The sequence below is a fragment of the Glycine max genome, chromosome 2 (genome assembly GCF_000004515.6).
Source record: "Glycine max cultivar Williams 82 chromosome 2, Glycine_max_v4.0, whole genome shotgun sequence".
Taxonomy (NCBI): Eukaryota; Viridiplantae; Streptophyta; class Magnoliopsida; order Fabales; family Fabaceae; genus Glycine; species Glycine max.
Window position 1 is genome coordinate 1,134,676 of NC_016089.4, and position 13,649 is coordinate 1,148,324.

General features: G+C 35.1%; 1 protein-coding gene across 1 annotated transcript; it reads left to right on the top strand.

The window, feature by feature from the left end:
* The first annotated feature begins 1,318 nt into the window (after nucleotides 1-1,318).
* On the top strand, nucleotides 1,319-12,183 carry LOC100779149 (vacuolar protein sorting-associated protein 51 homolog). The gene is made up of 20 exons (XM_006574467.4): nucleotides 1,319-1,583; nucleotides 1,699-1,838; nucleotides 1,929-1,983; nucleotides 2,082-2,189; nucleotides 2,331-2,429; nucleotides 2,539-2,616; nucleotides 3,063-3,140; nucleotides 3,403-3,513; nucleotides 7,440-7,540; nucleotides 7,627-7,694; nucleotides 8,528-8,601; nucleotides 8,748-8,814; nucleotides 9,123-9,232; nucleotides 9,367-9,633; nucleotides 9,741-9,857; nucleotides 10,679-10,750; nucleotides 10,849-10,899; nucleotides 11,191-11,418; nucleotides 11,500-11,676; nucleotides 11,858-12,183. The coding sequence occupies exons 1-20, from the start codon at nucleotides 1,410-1,412 to the stop codon at nucleotides 11,975-11,977; spliced, it is 2,295 nt and encodes a 764-aa protein (XP_006574530.1). The 5' UTR covers nucleotides 1,319-1,409; the 3' UTR covers nucleotides 11,978-12,183.
* The last annotated feature ends 1,466 nt before the right edge of the window (nucleotides 12,184-13,649 follow it).

Genomic DNA, 13,649 nt, shown 5'->3' on the forward strand with positions numbered 1-13,649 from the left:
GTTTTTTTGTTAATTATACTCTTACCCATTAATTATTTTACACAATTTAAGTAAATAATTGAATCTTTCAAAGATAAAATAGTTACTTATTGGTCAGTAATTTGATGGATAGAAATATAAATAAAACTATAAGTGAAGAGAGAAACAAGTGTATTCGAAAAGTGAATTCGGAAGGGATATAATAAGAAAAGGATGTCATCTAAATAAAAAAAAAAAATAGTTTTCTTAATTTGCACAAACAAACCTTAATCGACGTATATTTAAAGACTGAGGAAGTATCAAACTATAGTATATATTTTTTTGTCAAACTTATAATTGGTTCGAGTGGCAGTGTATTTAAATTTCTTAAATAAAATCGGAAGTTCGTATCTTTTATATGAAAAAAAAAAACACTATCAAAGGTATTTAGTCGGATTCATTGATAGATATTAGTTATTAATAAAGTTGGTGATTAATGTCATGATAACCCAAAATTTTATATTTTCTTAATCTTGGTAATCTCTATCAATTTACTTTCTTTTATTTTATTATATGAGTTTAAATTTAATTATAGTTTAAAAAATATTACCAATGATTCAAATTAAATACATAAATAAAGATAAAATAGTAATTTGATAGGATAGAAAGTGAATTTTAATTTTTATTAATTATAAAAAAGTGTACAAAATACACATCTAAACAAAGAAAGAGAGTATAGAAACTCGTCAAAAAGATAGCATGGAAAGTGTCTAATTAAGAAAATAAAAATAAAGCATTTAGTCTTTAAATTAAATATTTAGAATAAAAAATAAATTAATATTATTTCCTTCAAATAATTTATGCACAAATTAATTGTATTTCCTCCCATTGTGGCTGACGTAACAAAGTTTAATATTATTGTGTCAATCTTATGTGTAGAGGTATATATACGTCAACAAACATTGCATAAATAAAAGTAAGATTTTACTAATTTGTTATAGTTGATTCGGTCAAACATATTATAATAACAACTATATTCTAAGCTGATTTTAACTGTCACAAATATGTTTTTTCCTAAGCCTCCATTTATAGCTTAATAAATAAATAAGCTTAAAATAATTTACATGAATTTGAAAAGTTACTTTGATAACTTTATTCAAGTAGTACTAAAAGGTAAGGGTGGGAGATGGGTTATGTTCATTAGCTTTAGTCCGTTTATAAGGATAAGTAAATTAGGCCAGGCCAGTCGTTGGAATTTGGGCTTATTTTTTAGTCAGCCCAACAACTAGAGCTGTGGGCTAGGGGCCTGGTAGGCCCGTTTTCATATCAGACTGGTAAGTAAGTTGCAAGTTGCAACGAACAAACATCACAGACACGGTTTCTTTTTCATTTCACAGATCAGAGAGGGAGGAGCGAGTTGAGCAGAGGAAGAACAAAGGAGAAGAGAAAAAATGGTGGGTAATGAAATAGTAGTACCAATGGACGACAAAGCGAAGAGGATGCGAGATCTGCTATCCAGTTTCTACTCCCTAGACCCTTCCATCTCCAACACCACCTCCAAACACGCTTCTCTCGACGACATCAATTCCACCTCCTTCGATCCCGATCAGTACATGAACATTCTGGTGAATTCTTCTTCCCCTCCTCTCTCAATTAATCACTCTCGTCGTTTTCGTCGTCGTCGTCGTCGTCGAAGATGAACTTCAATTTGGAGCATGAATGAATGAATGAATTATGCAGGCACACAAGTCCAATTTGGAAGGCCTTCTACAACGCCACGTTGCAATGGCTGCTGAAATCAAGAATCTCGACACCGACTTGCAAATGCTAGTTTACGAGAATTACAACAAGTTCATCAGTGCCACAGACACTATAAAGAGGTGCGTATGCTTATAAGTTATAGCCATTTCTCTCTTCTCTTGCTCTATCGTGTCTACATTGTTTGCATCTAATATTTGCTTCTCAAACAGGATGAAAAGTAACATTTCGGGGATGGAGACGAATATGGAGCAGCTTCTTGAGAAGGTAACCGTAGCGTACTGACTATATTGAAATGATTAGAATCAAAATGAAAATAGGATGAAAGGGACTTTGATAGGAATTCACATTTTTCTCCAATGCAGATAATGTCTGTGCAGTCGAGAAGTGACAGTGTCAACACTTCTCTATTTGACAAAAGGGAGCATATTGAGAAACTGCATCGGACTTGTAATCTTCTTCGTAAAGTTCAGGTATTAGAGCAATCATGCATGTTTCTTTATTCTGGCCCATCATCATTTCAATATTGTGTTCCCGCATTGGTGATATGAGTTGTGAGTCTTCTGTGGAAGTGGTATATGACTGACATACTTTTTACCTTTGTCGAAGAGTAGTTCATATATGATCTCCCCGATAGACTAGGCAAGTGCATCAAGTCGGAGGCCTATGCAGATGCAGTCAGGTTTTACATTGGAGCAATGCCAATTTTTAAGGTTGTGGTTGGCTTATATGGTTTCTGATTCCATCCCTTGATTACTTTTAAACACAACATACTAATCCAGGTCTCAGATGAAATATCTTGTTTTCCCCTCTCTTTACTAGGCATATGGAGATTCATCATTCCGGGAGTGTAAGCAAGCTTCTGAAGAAGCGATAGCTATTGTAGTAAAAAACTTGCAGGTATAGTTCTTTTACCTGCGTCAGATTTTTTGGACATGAACCATAAGCCAAAATGCAAGTAAGGGGACACTGTGGATTTCTTTATCTAATCCTTTTTTGAAATTATTTTGGGCATGTAAAATAAACTACGGCTTATTTAATTTTTTAAGTTGTTATTTTGCTGTATCCTACCTCCCCTGTAAAACAGCAATATCAGCTTACATGGTATGAGGCTGTTGGCAGATATCTAGATGCTATCTTTTTTAGTTACTGAATTCATAGTAAAATTGGATAGGATTAGCTCACCCTGTCCAGCATTTCTATTCTTTCAAACATGGGTAAAACTTTAAAAAGTTAATAGATCACTGTTAACATACATCTCTAATATTTTGCTGAATAATAGCTGATGCTCAATTGTTTTTAACAGAAGCTTGTTATCATGATTTGACATTTTTCTGTCTAACCAGGGGAAGCTATTTTCAGATTCTGAATCAATACAAGTGAGAGCTGATGCAGCAGTGCTTCTTAAGCAGTTGGATTTTCCGGTTTGTAATTCTTTTTTTTAAATAGAAGAGTGGCATTTTGCGTACTTGTTGAGATATGATGGGATTTTATCAGCTAGTAATTATTTTCTGAATGTTTAATATTGAAGAACCGGCCTTATGATGATTTTTTTTTGGCATTGCATGGAGAGCTTTTGGCATCCACCTTGTCCTCTTTCCCTCCCTTTAGAGAGAAATAACATTATATTTTCTTGGCTGTTATTAATAAATGTTATATGATGCTAGGTTTTCTATTTATTGGCAGGTGAACAATTTGAAGGCAAAGTTATTCGAAAAGTTAGAACAATCTATTTCAGACATTCAACTGAACCCTGAAGAAATAAATAAAGCTTCAGGGGAACATTCTGCTCATGAGGTAACTAGTGCTAGAGTAGTATCATTTTGTTTAATGTCCTCCTCTTTCACCCCTTGATATCTGGCTTAACATTTTACTATCGTATCTTGGTTACTTAATATGTTAATGATGAACAACATTGAAGTTATGCGTGTATCCTAGAGCACCAATTTAAGCGAGATGTAGATGTAGATGTTTCTGTGAAGCAATGTATAACACTGATCAGGACTGTATGATATGTGTTACGTACCAGAAATGCAGAAAACAGGAAACACAGAAAAATGGGTAGTAATAAGGGATGAAAGCTTTATTAATTCTAATCAGTTGAAAGCAAATACAGAAGAGGGAATAACAATCCCCAGATCTGACACAGAGCTAGGCTCCTAATAGGAAGCTAGAGTCTCCTATACATTCTAGAATATTCCTCCAATTTCCCAGCTGCCCCCTTTTTCCCCTCCCACTACATCCTTAAAACGAAGAAAAATCAGATCCTCTCTCTTTCATTCCTGGACACGTCATCCACTAGTAACAAACTAGCCACTATTTCCCTTTTTGCCCTTTCTGACATACACCTTCCAAACCTTGGGCCCATTTGACTCATGATGAATCAACTGCTCATGTGGCATTCCTGCAGCTGGCTGGGTCCTATCAATACCCCCTTCTTCTGTTGTGGCCTTGTCCTCAAGGCCAAACTTTGGAAATTGGCTTCTGATCATAATCTCATCTTCCCATGTTGCTTCCTCCACAGTTTTGCCCTTCCAATGAATTAGAACCTGTTTGACTTCTTCCCCTTGCTGTTTCACTTTCCTGGCTGCCAACACTGCCTCCGGTTCATACATCTCAATGTGTTCTTCCAACAGGTCCGGTAGTTCTTCTTTCTCCTCATATCTCCCAACAGCCTTCTTCAACAAAGACACATGGAAAACAGGGTGCACTCTGGACCCCTCTGGTAATTTTAGCCTGTATGCAACTGCTCCTATCTTCTCTATAATAGGGTATGGGCCATAATATCTAGCAGCTAACTTGGCATTAATTCTGGACACCACAGACTTTTGTCTATGTGCTCTAAGCTTGACAAACACCCATTCTCCACACACAAAACTCCTATCCACACGCCTTTTATCAGCTTGATTCCTCATTCTGTCTTGCGCTCTTAACAGTTGACTCTTCAACTGTCTCAGAGCCTCGTCCCTGTCCAGCAAATCCCTCTGCACAGCTTCCACTCTAGTTTCACCCTGCAGCCATCTGGTCAACACCGGTGGGGGCCTCCCATATACTATCTCGAAAGGTGTCTTCTCTGTGGCGGCGTGGAATGTGGTGTTAAACCAATACTCAGCCCAATGTACCCATGACATCCAAGTCTTAGGCTGGTCTGAAATGAAACACCTTAAATAGGTTTCTAGGCACCTATTTACTACCTCTGTCTGCCCATCAGATTCAGGGTGATATGCAGTACTCATTTTGAGCTTTGTCCCCTGCATTTTGAACAATTCCTTCCAAAAACTACTCATAAATATGGGGTCTCGATCACTCACTATAGACAGTGGTACTCCATGAAGCCTAATTATCTCTTTACAAAACACATCAGCAACGCTCCTTGCAGTATAAGGATGCCTAAGTGGTATAAAATGGGAATATTTAGATAACCTGTCTACCACTACCAGGATAGCTTCATACCCCTTTGATTTGGGCAAGCCTGTAATGAAGTCTATAGAGATATCCTCCCATACTTGTGCAGGAATTGGTAAAGGCTGGAGTAGACCCCCTGGGGATGATGCCATATATTTCTGCCTCTGACAGGTGTCACAGCCCTTCACAAACTCTTGAATGGTCCTTTTCATGCCCACCCAGTATACATTCGCGGCAAGCCTTCTGTAGGTTTTGTAAAACCCAGAGTGTCCTCCATGTGGGGAAGAATGAAATTCTTCTAACAGTGTAGGAATTAATTCAGACTTGTTTGAAATTACCAACCTGCCTTCATATAGTAATACACCCTGTCTATACTCATATCCAGGCCACAGAGTGGGATCTTCCTGCACTTCCTTCGTTATTCTCTGTAACTTCTCATCTTGCTTATTTTCTGCCCGCACTTGTTCTTCTTGCATCCATTTCACATAAGAATTAATAGTGTTTAACTCCAGCCCCTTGTTAATTCTGGACAGCGCGTCTGCCCCCCTGTTCAATCTCCCTTGTTTATACACAATCTCAAAATCATACCCCAACAACTTGGAAGCCCAGTTTTGCTGATCAGCATTAACCACCCTCTGTTGCAACAGTTGTTTCAGACTCTTTTGGTCAGTGGATACTACAAACTTCCTCCCCAAAAGATAGGGTCTCCAGTGTTGTATGGCTAGCACAACCGCCATCAACTCCTTTTCATAAGTAGATTTAACCAAATTCCGTGTTCCCAGGGCCTTGCTAAAATAGGCTATGGGTCTCTTTGCATCAGTATCGCTCCTACACCTCCTCCCGACGCATCACATTCAATCACAAAATTTTTAGAAAAATCAGGCAGAGCAAGAACAGGTGCTGTAGTGAGTTTTTCCTTCAAAGCTTCAAAAGATTGTTGAGCTTCCTCTCCCCATTTAAAATTGTCCTTCTTGGTAAGCTCAGTTAGCGGTCTCGCAACTTTCCCATAATCTTTTATGAATCTTCTATAGTATCCTGTGAGGCCCAAGAATCCTCTAACCCCCTTGACATTCTTAGGCTGTGGCCACTTAATCACACTGGCCACTTTACTAGGGTCTACAGCAACTCCCTCTTCTGTTATTAAATGCCCCAAATACTCTACTGCCCTTTGAGCAAAGTGACACTTCTTTCTATTGGCGACTAGACTGTGGGAGGACAGTAGACTCAACACCTCTTCCAAGTGCAACAAATGAGTTTTCCAATCCTTACTGTAGACGAGTATATCATCAAAAAAAACCAAAACATGTTTTCTCAATAGGGGCCGAAAAACATGGTTCATCAGACTTTGGAAAGTTGAAGGGGCATTCATGAGTCCAAAGGGCATCACAAGAAACTCATAATGTCCCTCATGCGTCCTAAATGCTGTCTTATGGACATCAGATTCCTTTACTCTAACTTGGTGGTAACCAGACTTTAAATCCAGTTTGGAATAAAACTTAGCTCCATTCAACTCATCTAATAGCTCCTCGATAACCGGAATGGGAAATTTGTTACGTACCAGAAATGCAGAAAACAGGAAACACAGAAAAATGGGTAGTAATAAGGAATGAAAGCTTTATTAATTCTAATAAGTTGAAAGCAAATACAAAAGAGGGAATAACAATCCTCAGATCTGACACAGAGCTAGGCTCCTAATAGGAAGCTAGAGCCTCCTATACATTCTAGAATATTCCTCCAATTTCCCAGCTGCCCCCTTTTTCCCCTCCCACTTCATCCTTAAAACGAAGAAAAATCAGATCCTCTCTCTTTCATTCCTGGACACGTCATCCACTAGTAACAAACTAGCCACTATTTCCCTTTTTGCCCTTTCTGACATACACCTTCCAAACCTTGGGCCCATTTGACTCATGATGAATCAACTGCTCATGTGGCATTCCTGCAGCTGGCTGGGTCCTATCAATATGCCTAAAAATGTTGCAGAAGATGGACAACATTTGAGGAAATGAATTTATATAAGTAGTTCTAAAATGTTGATATTCATGTGCTGGAAAAGGATGTTGATGAGCTGGCCAATAACAGGAAATGAAAAAGAAAGTAGTGCTTAAACTGATGATTGCTTCAATGTCCATGAATTATTGTATCAAATAATCTGCCAAGAGAATTGATGAATGGAATATTACTACTGTTCCGATCCAATTCAATTTTATTTTCTTCTATTTAGCCTAATTTACTTCCATTAGTATGTATGTTTTCTCCTGTAACTGCAGTTACAAGACTGATGAATTAGAGTCTATTGTTGCTCTCATTTCCTAATGTAGGCAGCTATACATGAATTTGTGGAGGCAGTTCGTGCATTTCGAGTAATATTTCCTGATTCTGAAGAACAGTTGGTTAAACTTGCTCAAGATTTGGTTACCAAGTTTGTATCATTATTTACCGTAGGAAACATTTTTATTTACAGTAAATTAAATTCGTATAACATGCACACTTTTTAATGTTTGCTAGGAACTTTGTAATTACCGAGGAATATGTAAAGACACGGATTTCCCCAGAAGAACTACTTGGTGTTCTTCGTAAGTTGTATGACCACTAGTAATTTAGTATTTTTTTTTTGTGTTATATTTGTAATTTCTGGGCATATGCTTGATTTCTAAAGCTAGATGGCTTTTTACTTTGAGTCCACATTAGACATAAGAGCTAATGACCTTTTGACTCATATGCCTGTTATACGATATTTAATTTTTTTGAACAAAATAGCATGTTTTTTGGTCCAATTTCATTTTTTATATGCATGGATTTTTTTTCTCTCTCTGGGCAATCCAATTCTATTTCTCATAGGCATGAGGATGTGTTTAGAAGAGCTTATCAATATGATGTGACATAAGCACTTGTATAAGTGTTTGGGAGAACTTATGAAAATAGTTTGTGATATGTCCATAAGTTGTTTTCAGCTTATTTCAATAAGCTTTCCAGGATAACTTATGAAAATAAAATTATATGAAAACAATTTACGATATTTCTTCTTCAATTCTAGAAACAACTTATACATTAATGCTTACTTGATAAGCATTTAATTAAGTTGTTTATCCAAACCCATCCTAAATATATTGAAATGGTCTATAAATAACCCATCCTCCCCTCTTTGAAACTTTGAAACAAGGGCGCTTCCGGTTCTGTCGGTGCTTGAAACAATTTTGTCTTCTCCATATTACTATATCTCGAGAGTCAATAATTTTATCTATTTTTCTTTTACCATTTATCCATGTGGAAATTTTCAATATATCTGTGTGTCCAAGCCATTTTTTCTTCTCTTAAACTTGTCACTTTTCCATAAGTATATTATTTTAATTGTTAAACCAGTATTCCCTCTTCCTAACCTTACATTTCTTTAATGTTGTAATCACAGGAGCTATCTGGAATGACGTGCTCCTGATAGATGAAGTCTTACAGGAAGCAGCTCTCTCTAACCATTCTCTTGAGGTTATCCATTAATCTTGTTGGCTCAAATGTGATTGACCTAAACTGTAGCTATTCAATGCTCCCTTTCCCCTATTTTCAGAATGTAATAATTACGAAGTTAATGTTTTAAGAATTAATTTCAATCAACTAACCCTAAATATTTCCAGGCTGCAAAGGTTGCTGTCACGTCGTTTGTTAGAAGTACATTTTCTCATCTTCTGCAAGACATCTCAGGTTAGTTCTTTCACAGTTTGACTTGTATTCAGAAGGCTTCTGATATTAGGTTTCAGCTTAATATTCAAATATTTATGCTACCACAAAATAGGAGAATCAAAAAATTAAAAATCTTTGTTGATTTGCACCAATGTGGCTGGTTGTTTTTTTTTATAAAAATGATCAGAAGCGTAGAATGCTATAAATTATGTTGTTTCCGATTATCACTTTTCAAAATAGCTCTATTATATATTTACATGGTTTTAGCTACGGGAAAATTTTTAGAAAGTTGTTTGCATAACTGTGCTGAGTTAGCATCTGTTTGGTAGATTCCCTCTTACAAATCCTGAAAAAGGATGGAGCAGAACAGTGCACTCTTGATGTTGTTCTTGATGCAAGTACAAAAGCAGTTCTCCAAGGAGGACTGAATGTGTTGCTGGTAAGCATGTTTGTATGCTTAGATTCATCTATACAAGGTTATATGCAATTATGTGTGCATGTATTGCTATTGTTAAGATTTTCTGTTATTTGTGTTTTTTGTCATTTCATTTACATTTAATCTCTCTCCTTCAGGACTTCCGCAAAGTTTTAGATGATGACTCTGGGATCCTAGTTAGATTAAGAGAGTTAATTACTGATTGGGTTCAAGAAGGACTTCAAGACTTTTTTAGGCAACTTGAGGATCAGTTCCTTCTGTTTTCGGGAAGAAATAATTCATCTATTCAAGTACACGCTTTGGCAGAGGGAGCTCAAGGTTATAAAGCTTTTGCTGGCCTTGTCCTAGTGCTGGCACAATTGTCTGTTTTCATTGAACAAACTGTCATCCCAAAAGTCACTGAGGCAAGGGTTCATTTGATAGAGTTTGACTCCTGAAATTTCAATTTCTGTTGTTAATTTCTCTTCCATATCCAATGGGAATACCTTAAACTTTTCCTTGGAATCTTCAGGAAATAGCTGCTTCCTTTTCTGGTGGTAGTGTTAGAGGCTATGAATCTGGGCCTGCCTTTGTTCCTGGAGAAATATGTCGAAAATTTCGGTCAGCTGGTGAAAAATTCTTGCACCTGGTATATTTTTAAGTTCATATTTTCTTTTCAATGGAACTGCAACTCGTATGACACTCTGTATATTGTTGTCCTTGTCTGTATGTCGCTCCCTCATTCTTATTCATCTATTCCTTAGTTAATGCCTAAAGCCTGCTTGGTGTTTTAGCTTGATTTTAATATTTTCCCAGAGAATATTTGTGCTTCCAAGGAAAAGAGGGGTTTCAATTTGATTGGCCATTTTGACCTTTAGACAGTGCCTGTTTGTGTGTGAAGTACAATCCCATTTAAAACATGTGAATGATGTTGGACAAAATTTCAGTCATTGAATGGTGTAGTTGTTACACTATGGATTGTCGGTTTTCTCTCATGAACTGACTAGTTTGTATGCCTGTTTAGTTTTACACTGTCTGGTTGATTTTACCTGGAGCAATTTGTTGAGATTTTGGAGAATGTTGGCATACTGTGAGTTTTGAGCAGTTCTTGTTGATTTCTTCAATGGCTTGCTTTTATGGGAACAAGTGGTGGAAGACTTTATGTTCCTATGGGTTTTTTGAGAATATTATGTAGTCGTTTGAGTTTATTTGGGATGGATAGTTCATATGGCTTTGCTTTGATGTTCTGGGATGGTTTCTTTTGAGGGACTCTTGTCTGATTCGCAAACGAACTAGCAAGCTTTACTTTGCATTGTAGTGCCCTTTCTTGAGTGCTTTGGTTTTGGAGGATATTTAATCTCCATTTATCCATACCTGTTCTGTCCTTAGTCCTCTATTTTTGTTTTCATTATTTAAGAAATATCTTCTGGTTAAGCAGCATTTACATATATACTGTTTGATTCTTTTCAGTACGTTAATATGAGAACTCAGAGGGTATCACTTCTCCTGAAGAAGAGGTTTACCACCCCTAATTGGGTTAAGGTCAGTCTGTTATATACCATTTTTTCAAACGTATAAGACTGGTGGTTGGTTATCTTTGAAAGAGCTTGAATCTGAAGTTTTTCCTTTGCTTTACACAGCATAAGGAGCCAAGAGATGTTCATATGTTTGTTGATCTATTTCTTCAAGAGGTTGGTGTATTCAATCATTCTTTTCTGTGTCTTTTCAGTTGCATGAATGGTTTAAGCATTGTGATTGAATATTAGTCTTACTAAATTTTGCTTACCTAGAATATAATTATTCATATTTGATGAAAATATATGTTAATTGATTAAAGCAACAACAACAATAAAAACCTTATCCCACTAAGTGGGGTTGTGTTGACTATATGAATCACCTGACACCATTTAGATCTGTTAAAAGCCAAATTTTAAATGAAGCAAACTGGAGGATAATTTTAATTTCCTTTATTTTTTTTCCAGCTTGAAGTTATAGTTAACGAAGTGAAGCAGACTTTGCCTCAAGGTAGACGTAAGCACCACAGGACTGATAGTAATGGAAGTAGTGTTTCATCAAGGAGTAATCCCTTGCGGGAGGAGAAACTGGGTAGGTCAAATACTCAAAGGGCAAGGAGCCAGCTTTTCGAAACGCATCTAGCAAAATTGTTTAAGCAGAAAGTTGAAATTTTCACAAAAGTAGAATATACACAGGTATTGTGTGATTATTATATTGGTGATTTGAATTTAAATAATTCGTTGGGAGCCATGATATCGTTTCCTTACAAATCGCAGGAGTCTGTTGTTACAACTATAGTTAAATTGGGCCTTAAAAGTTTACAAGAATTTGTCCGACTCCAGACTTTTAACCGAAGTGGATTCCAGCAAATTCAATTGGATATCCAGTTCCTAAGAATCCCTTTAAGGGAAATAGTTGAAGATGAAGCTGCAATCGACTTCTTGCTAGATGAGGTTGGAAAAATTCTCCTAAGTATATAATTCTTCATAGAGATGCCATGCATTTTTTCCAATGAGAATTACCTTTAGTTTTGCTGTTATTTTTTTCCTGTTCTAAACTCATGCGTGGGTTATAGCTTCTTAAATCTTATGTATCTATCGTGCATATTTTATTTTTTGTATGTTTTGGGCATAGGTGATTGTTGCTACTGCAGAACGGTGTCTAGATCCGATTCCATTGGAGCCTCCCATATTGGACAAACTTATACGAGCAAAGTTGGCTAAAACCGAGGAGCTAAACACAATTTCTTCATAAACATTCTTTTTGGAAGCAAAGGATATATATAAAACGTGTTTCCCATCTCGTAGAATTTGTTATGGTTTTGGCCGTTGAAAAGTAACTTGGTTCATTTTCTGTTCATTTTGTAAATCTCGTAAGTTATAGTAGCATTTGTCATATTGCAATGCTGTTATTTGTGGAAACATTGAAACATGAGAAAGTTATATCCATTTTTGACTCGAGAGCTGAGTTATATCCATGTGAATATGTGATAATTCCAGGACCAGCTCACGCGGTACATAACTGTTCAAAAGGGTAAGCCGATATTAGTGAAAGTCAGATCTTTAATATTGAGCAAAAGTTGCTCGTTTTTTTAAAAAAAAAATTTCACTAGAGATGCTTAGGAACATCTATATTGGTGAAAATAACCTAAGTTGCATAAGTTTTTATTTTATAATTTTTTGAGGCATACCATGGCACGTTTATTTATTTTATATAATTTAAGCAACTTTCTTTTCAATACTACGACTCTACAAAATTCACTAAGTGTGACTCCAAGACTACCAAATATTTTAAATTTGAAATATTCGTTTCTCAATATTTTAAATATATTCAAACAAAGTAGTAATATTCTAATATTTTAAATTTGAAAAATATTCTTTTTACTTTCTATCAATTTAATTAATGATAACAAATAATAAATAATATTTTGATCAAAATAAATTTAAAGTCAAACCATATGAATTTATACTCAAAGGTGAAAACATCATGCTCAAATTACAATTTTATGTAAATAAAATTAAAAGTCAGCAATAAAATAAAAATAACAATTCATTTTGAAAAACAAAAAAAATAGTATTTACTATTTCCAATCAAGTTTAAATTTAAACTAACTTCAATAATACAAAATTAATTAACATTAAATTAGAACAATTTGGTCAAATGTATAACATAATAGTGTATTATGGTATATATCACATTTATTCAAATTTTAAGATACAAATCACCTTTTTATTGTGTTAGTGCATTAGTTGTTGAATAATCATGTGATTTACGAAAGAAAAAAGAGTAAAAAAAACACGGCTGTATTTTTTCTCTTCCTCTTGATCTTGGGTGATGTTACTATGTTAGTAAGTCACATGCCACACAAGCGAAACAGGAACAACGTTGAGATGACATGGAACTAAATACAGATTCGCCCGGCTGCCCGGAAAGACAATTTAACCTATCTTTTTTTGTTTTTTGGAAACAAACAAATTTAACCTATCAAAATACGAGAGTAAAATATAACGGAAAATATTGAAGATAATATATACCCTATTTTTTACGCGAATAAAGAAAGAAATAGATAAAAAAATTGAAAAAAAATCATATCAAATGACATTAAAAAATAAATAATAAAATAGAAAAAAATAGATATGTCATATAACAAAAAAATTTAGAATTTTGTATGGACTTATCGTTGAAAGAAATTAAATATCATTTTCATTTTTTTTATTATATGTTAATAATCATGGAAAGAACAACTGAAATAAAGTAAAATACTAAATTATATCAATATTTTTTTTTTGTGAATGATTATAAATATAATATAGATTACATCAATTAAGTACACGGAATTATAAAAAGTGGTCCCAAAAAAATTACTCTAAAATATAAGTACGCAACTTTGAAAAATATTACTTTTTCACGATAATTTGTTATTTTT

Coding starts and splice junctions, on each gene's coding strand:
- LOC100779149 (XM_006574467.4), top strand. CDS start 1,410: ATGGTGGGTAATGAAATAGTAGTACCAATGGACGACAAAGCGAAGAGG. Junction 1,839..1,928: donor GCCACAGACACTATAAAGAG/GTGCGTATGCTT, acceptor CTTCTCAAACAG/GATGAAAAGTAACATTTCGG. Junction 9,233..9,366: donor GAGGACTGAATGTGTTGCTG/GTAAGCATGTTT, acceptor TCTCTCCTTCAG/GACTTCCGCAAAGTTTTAGA.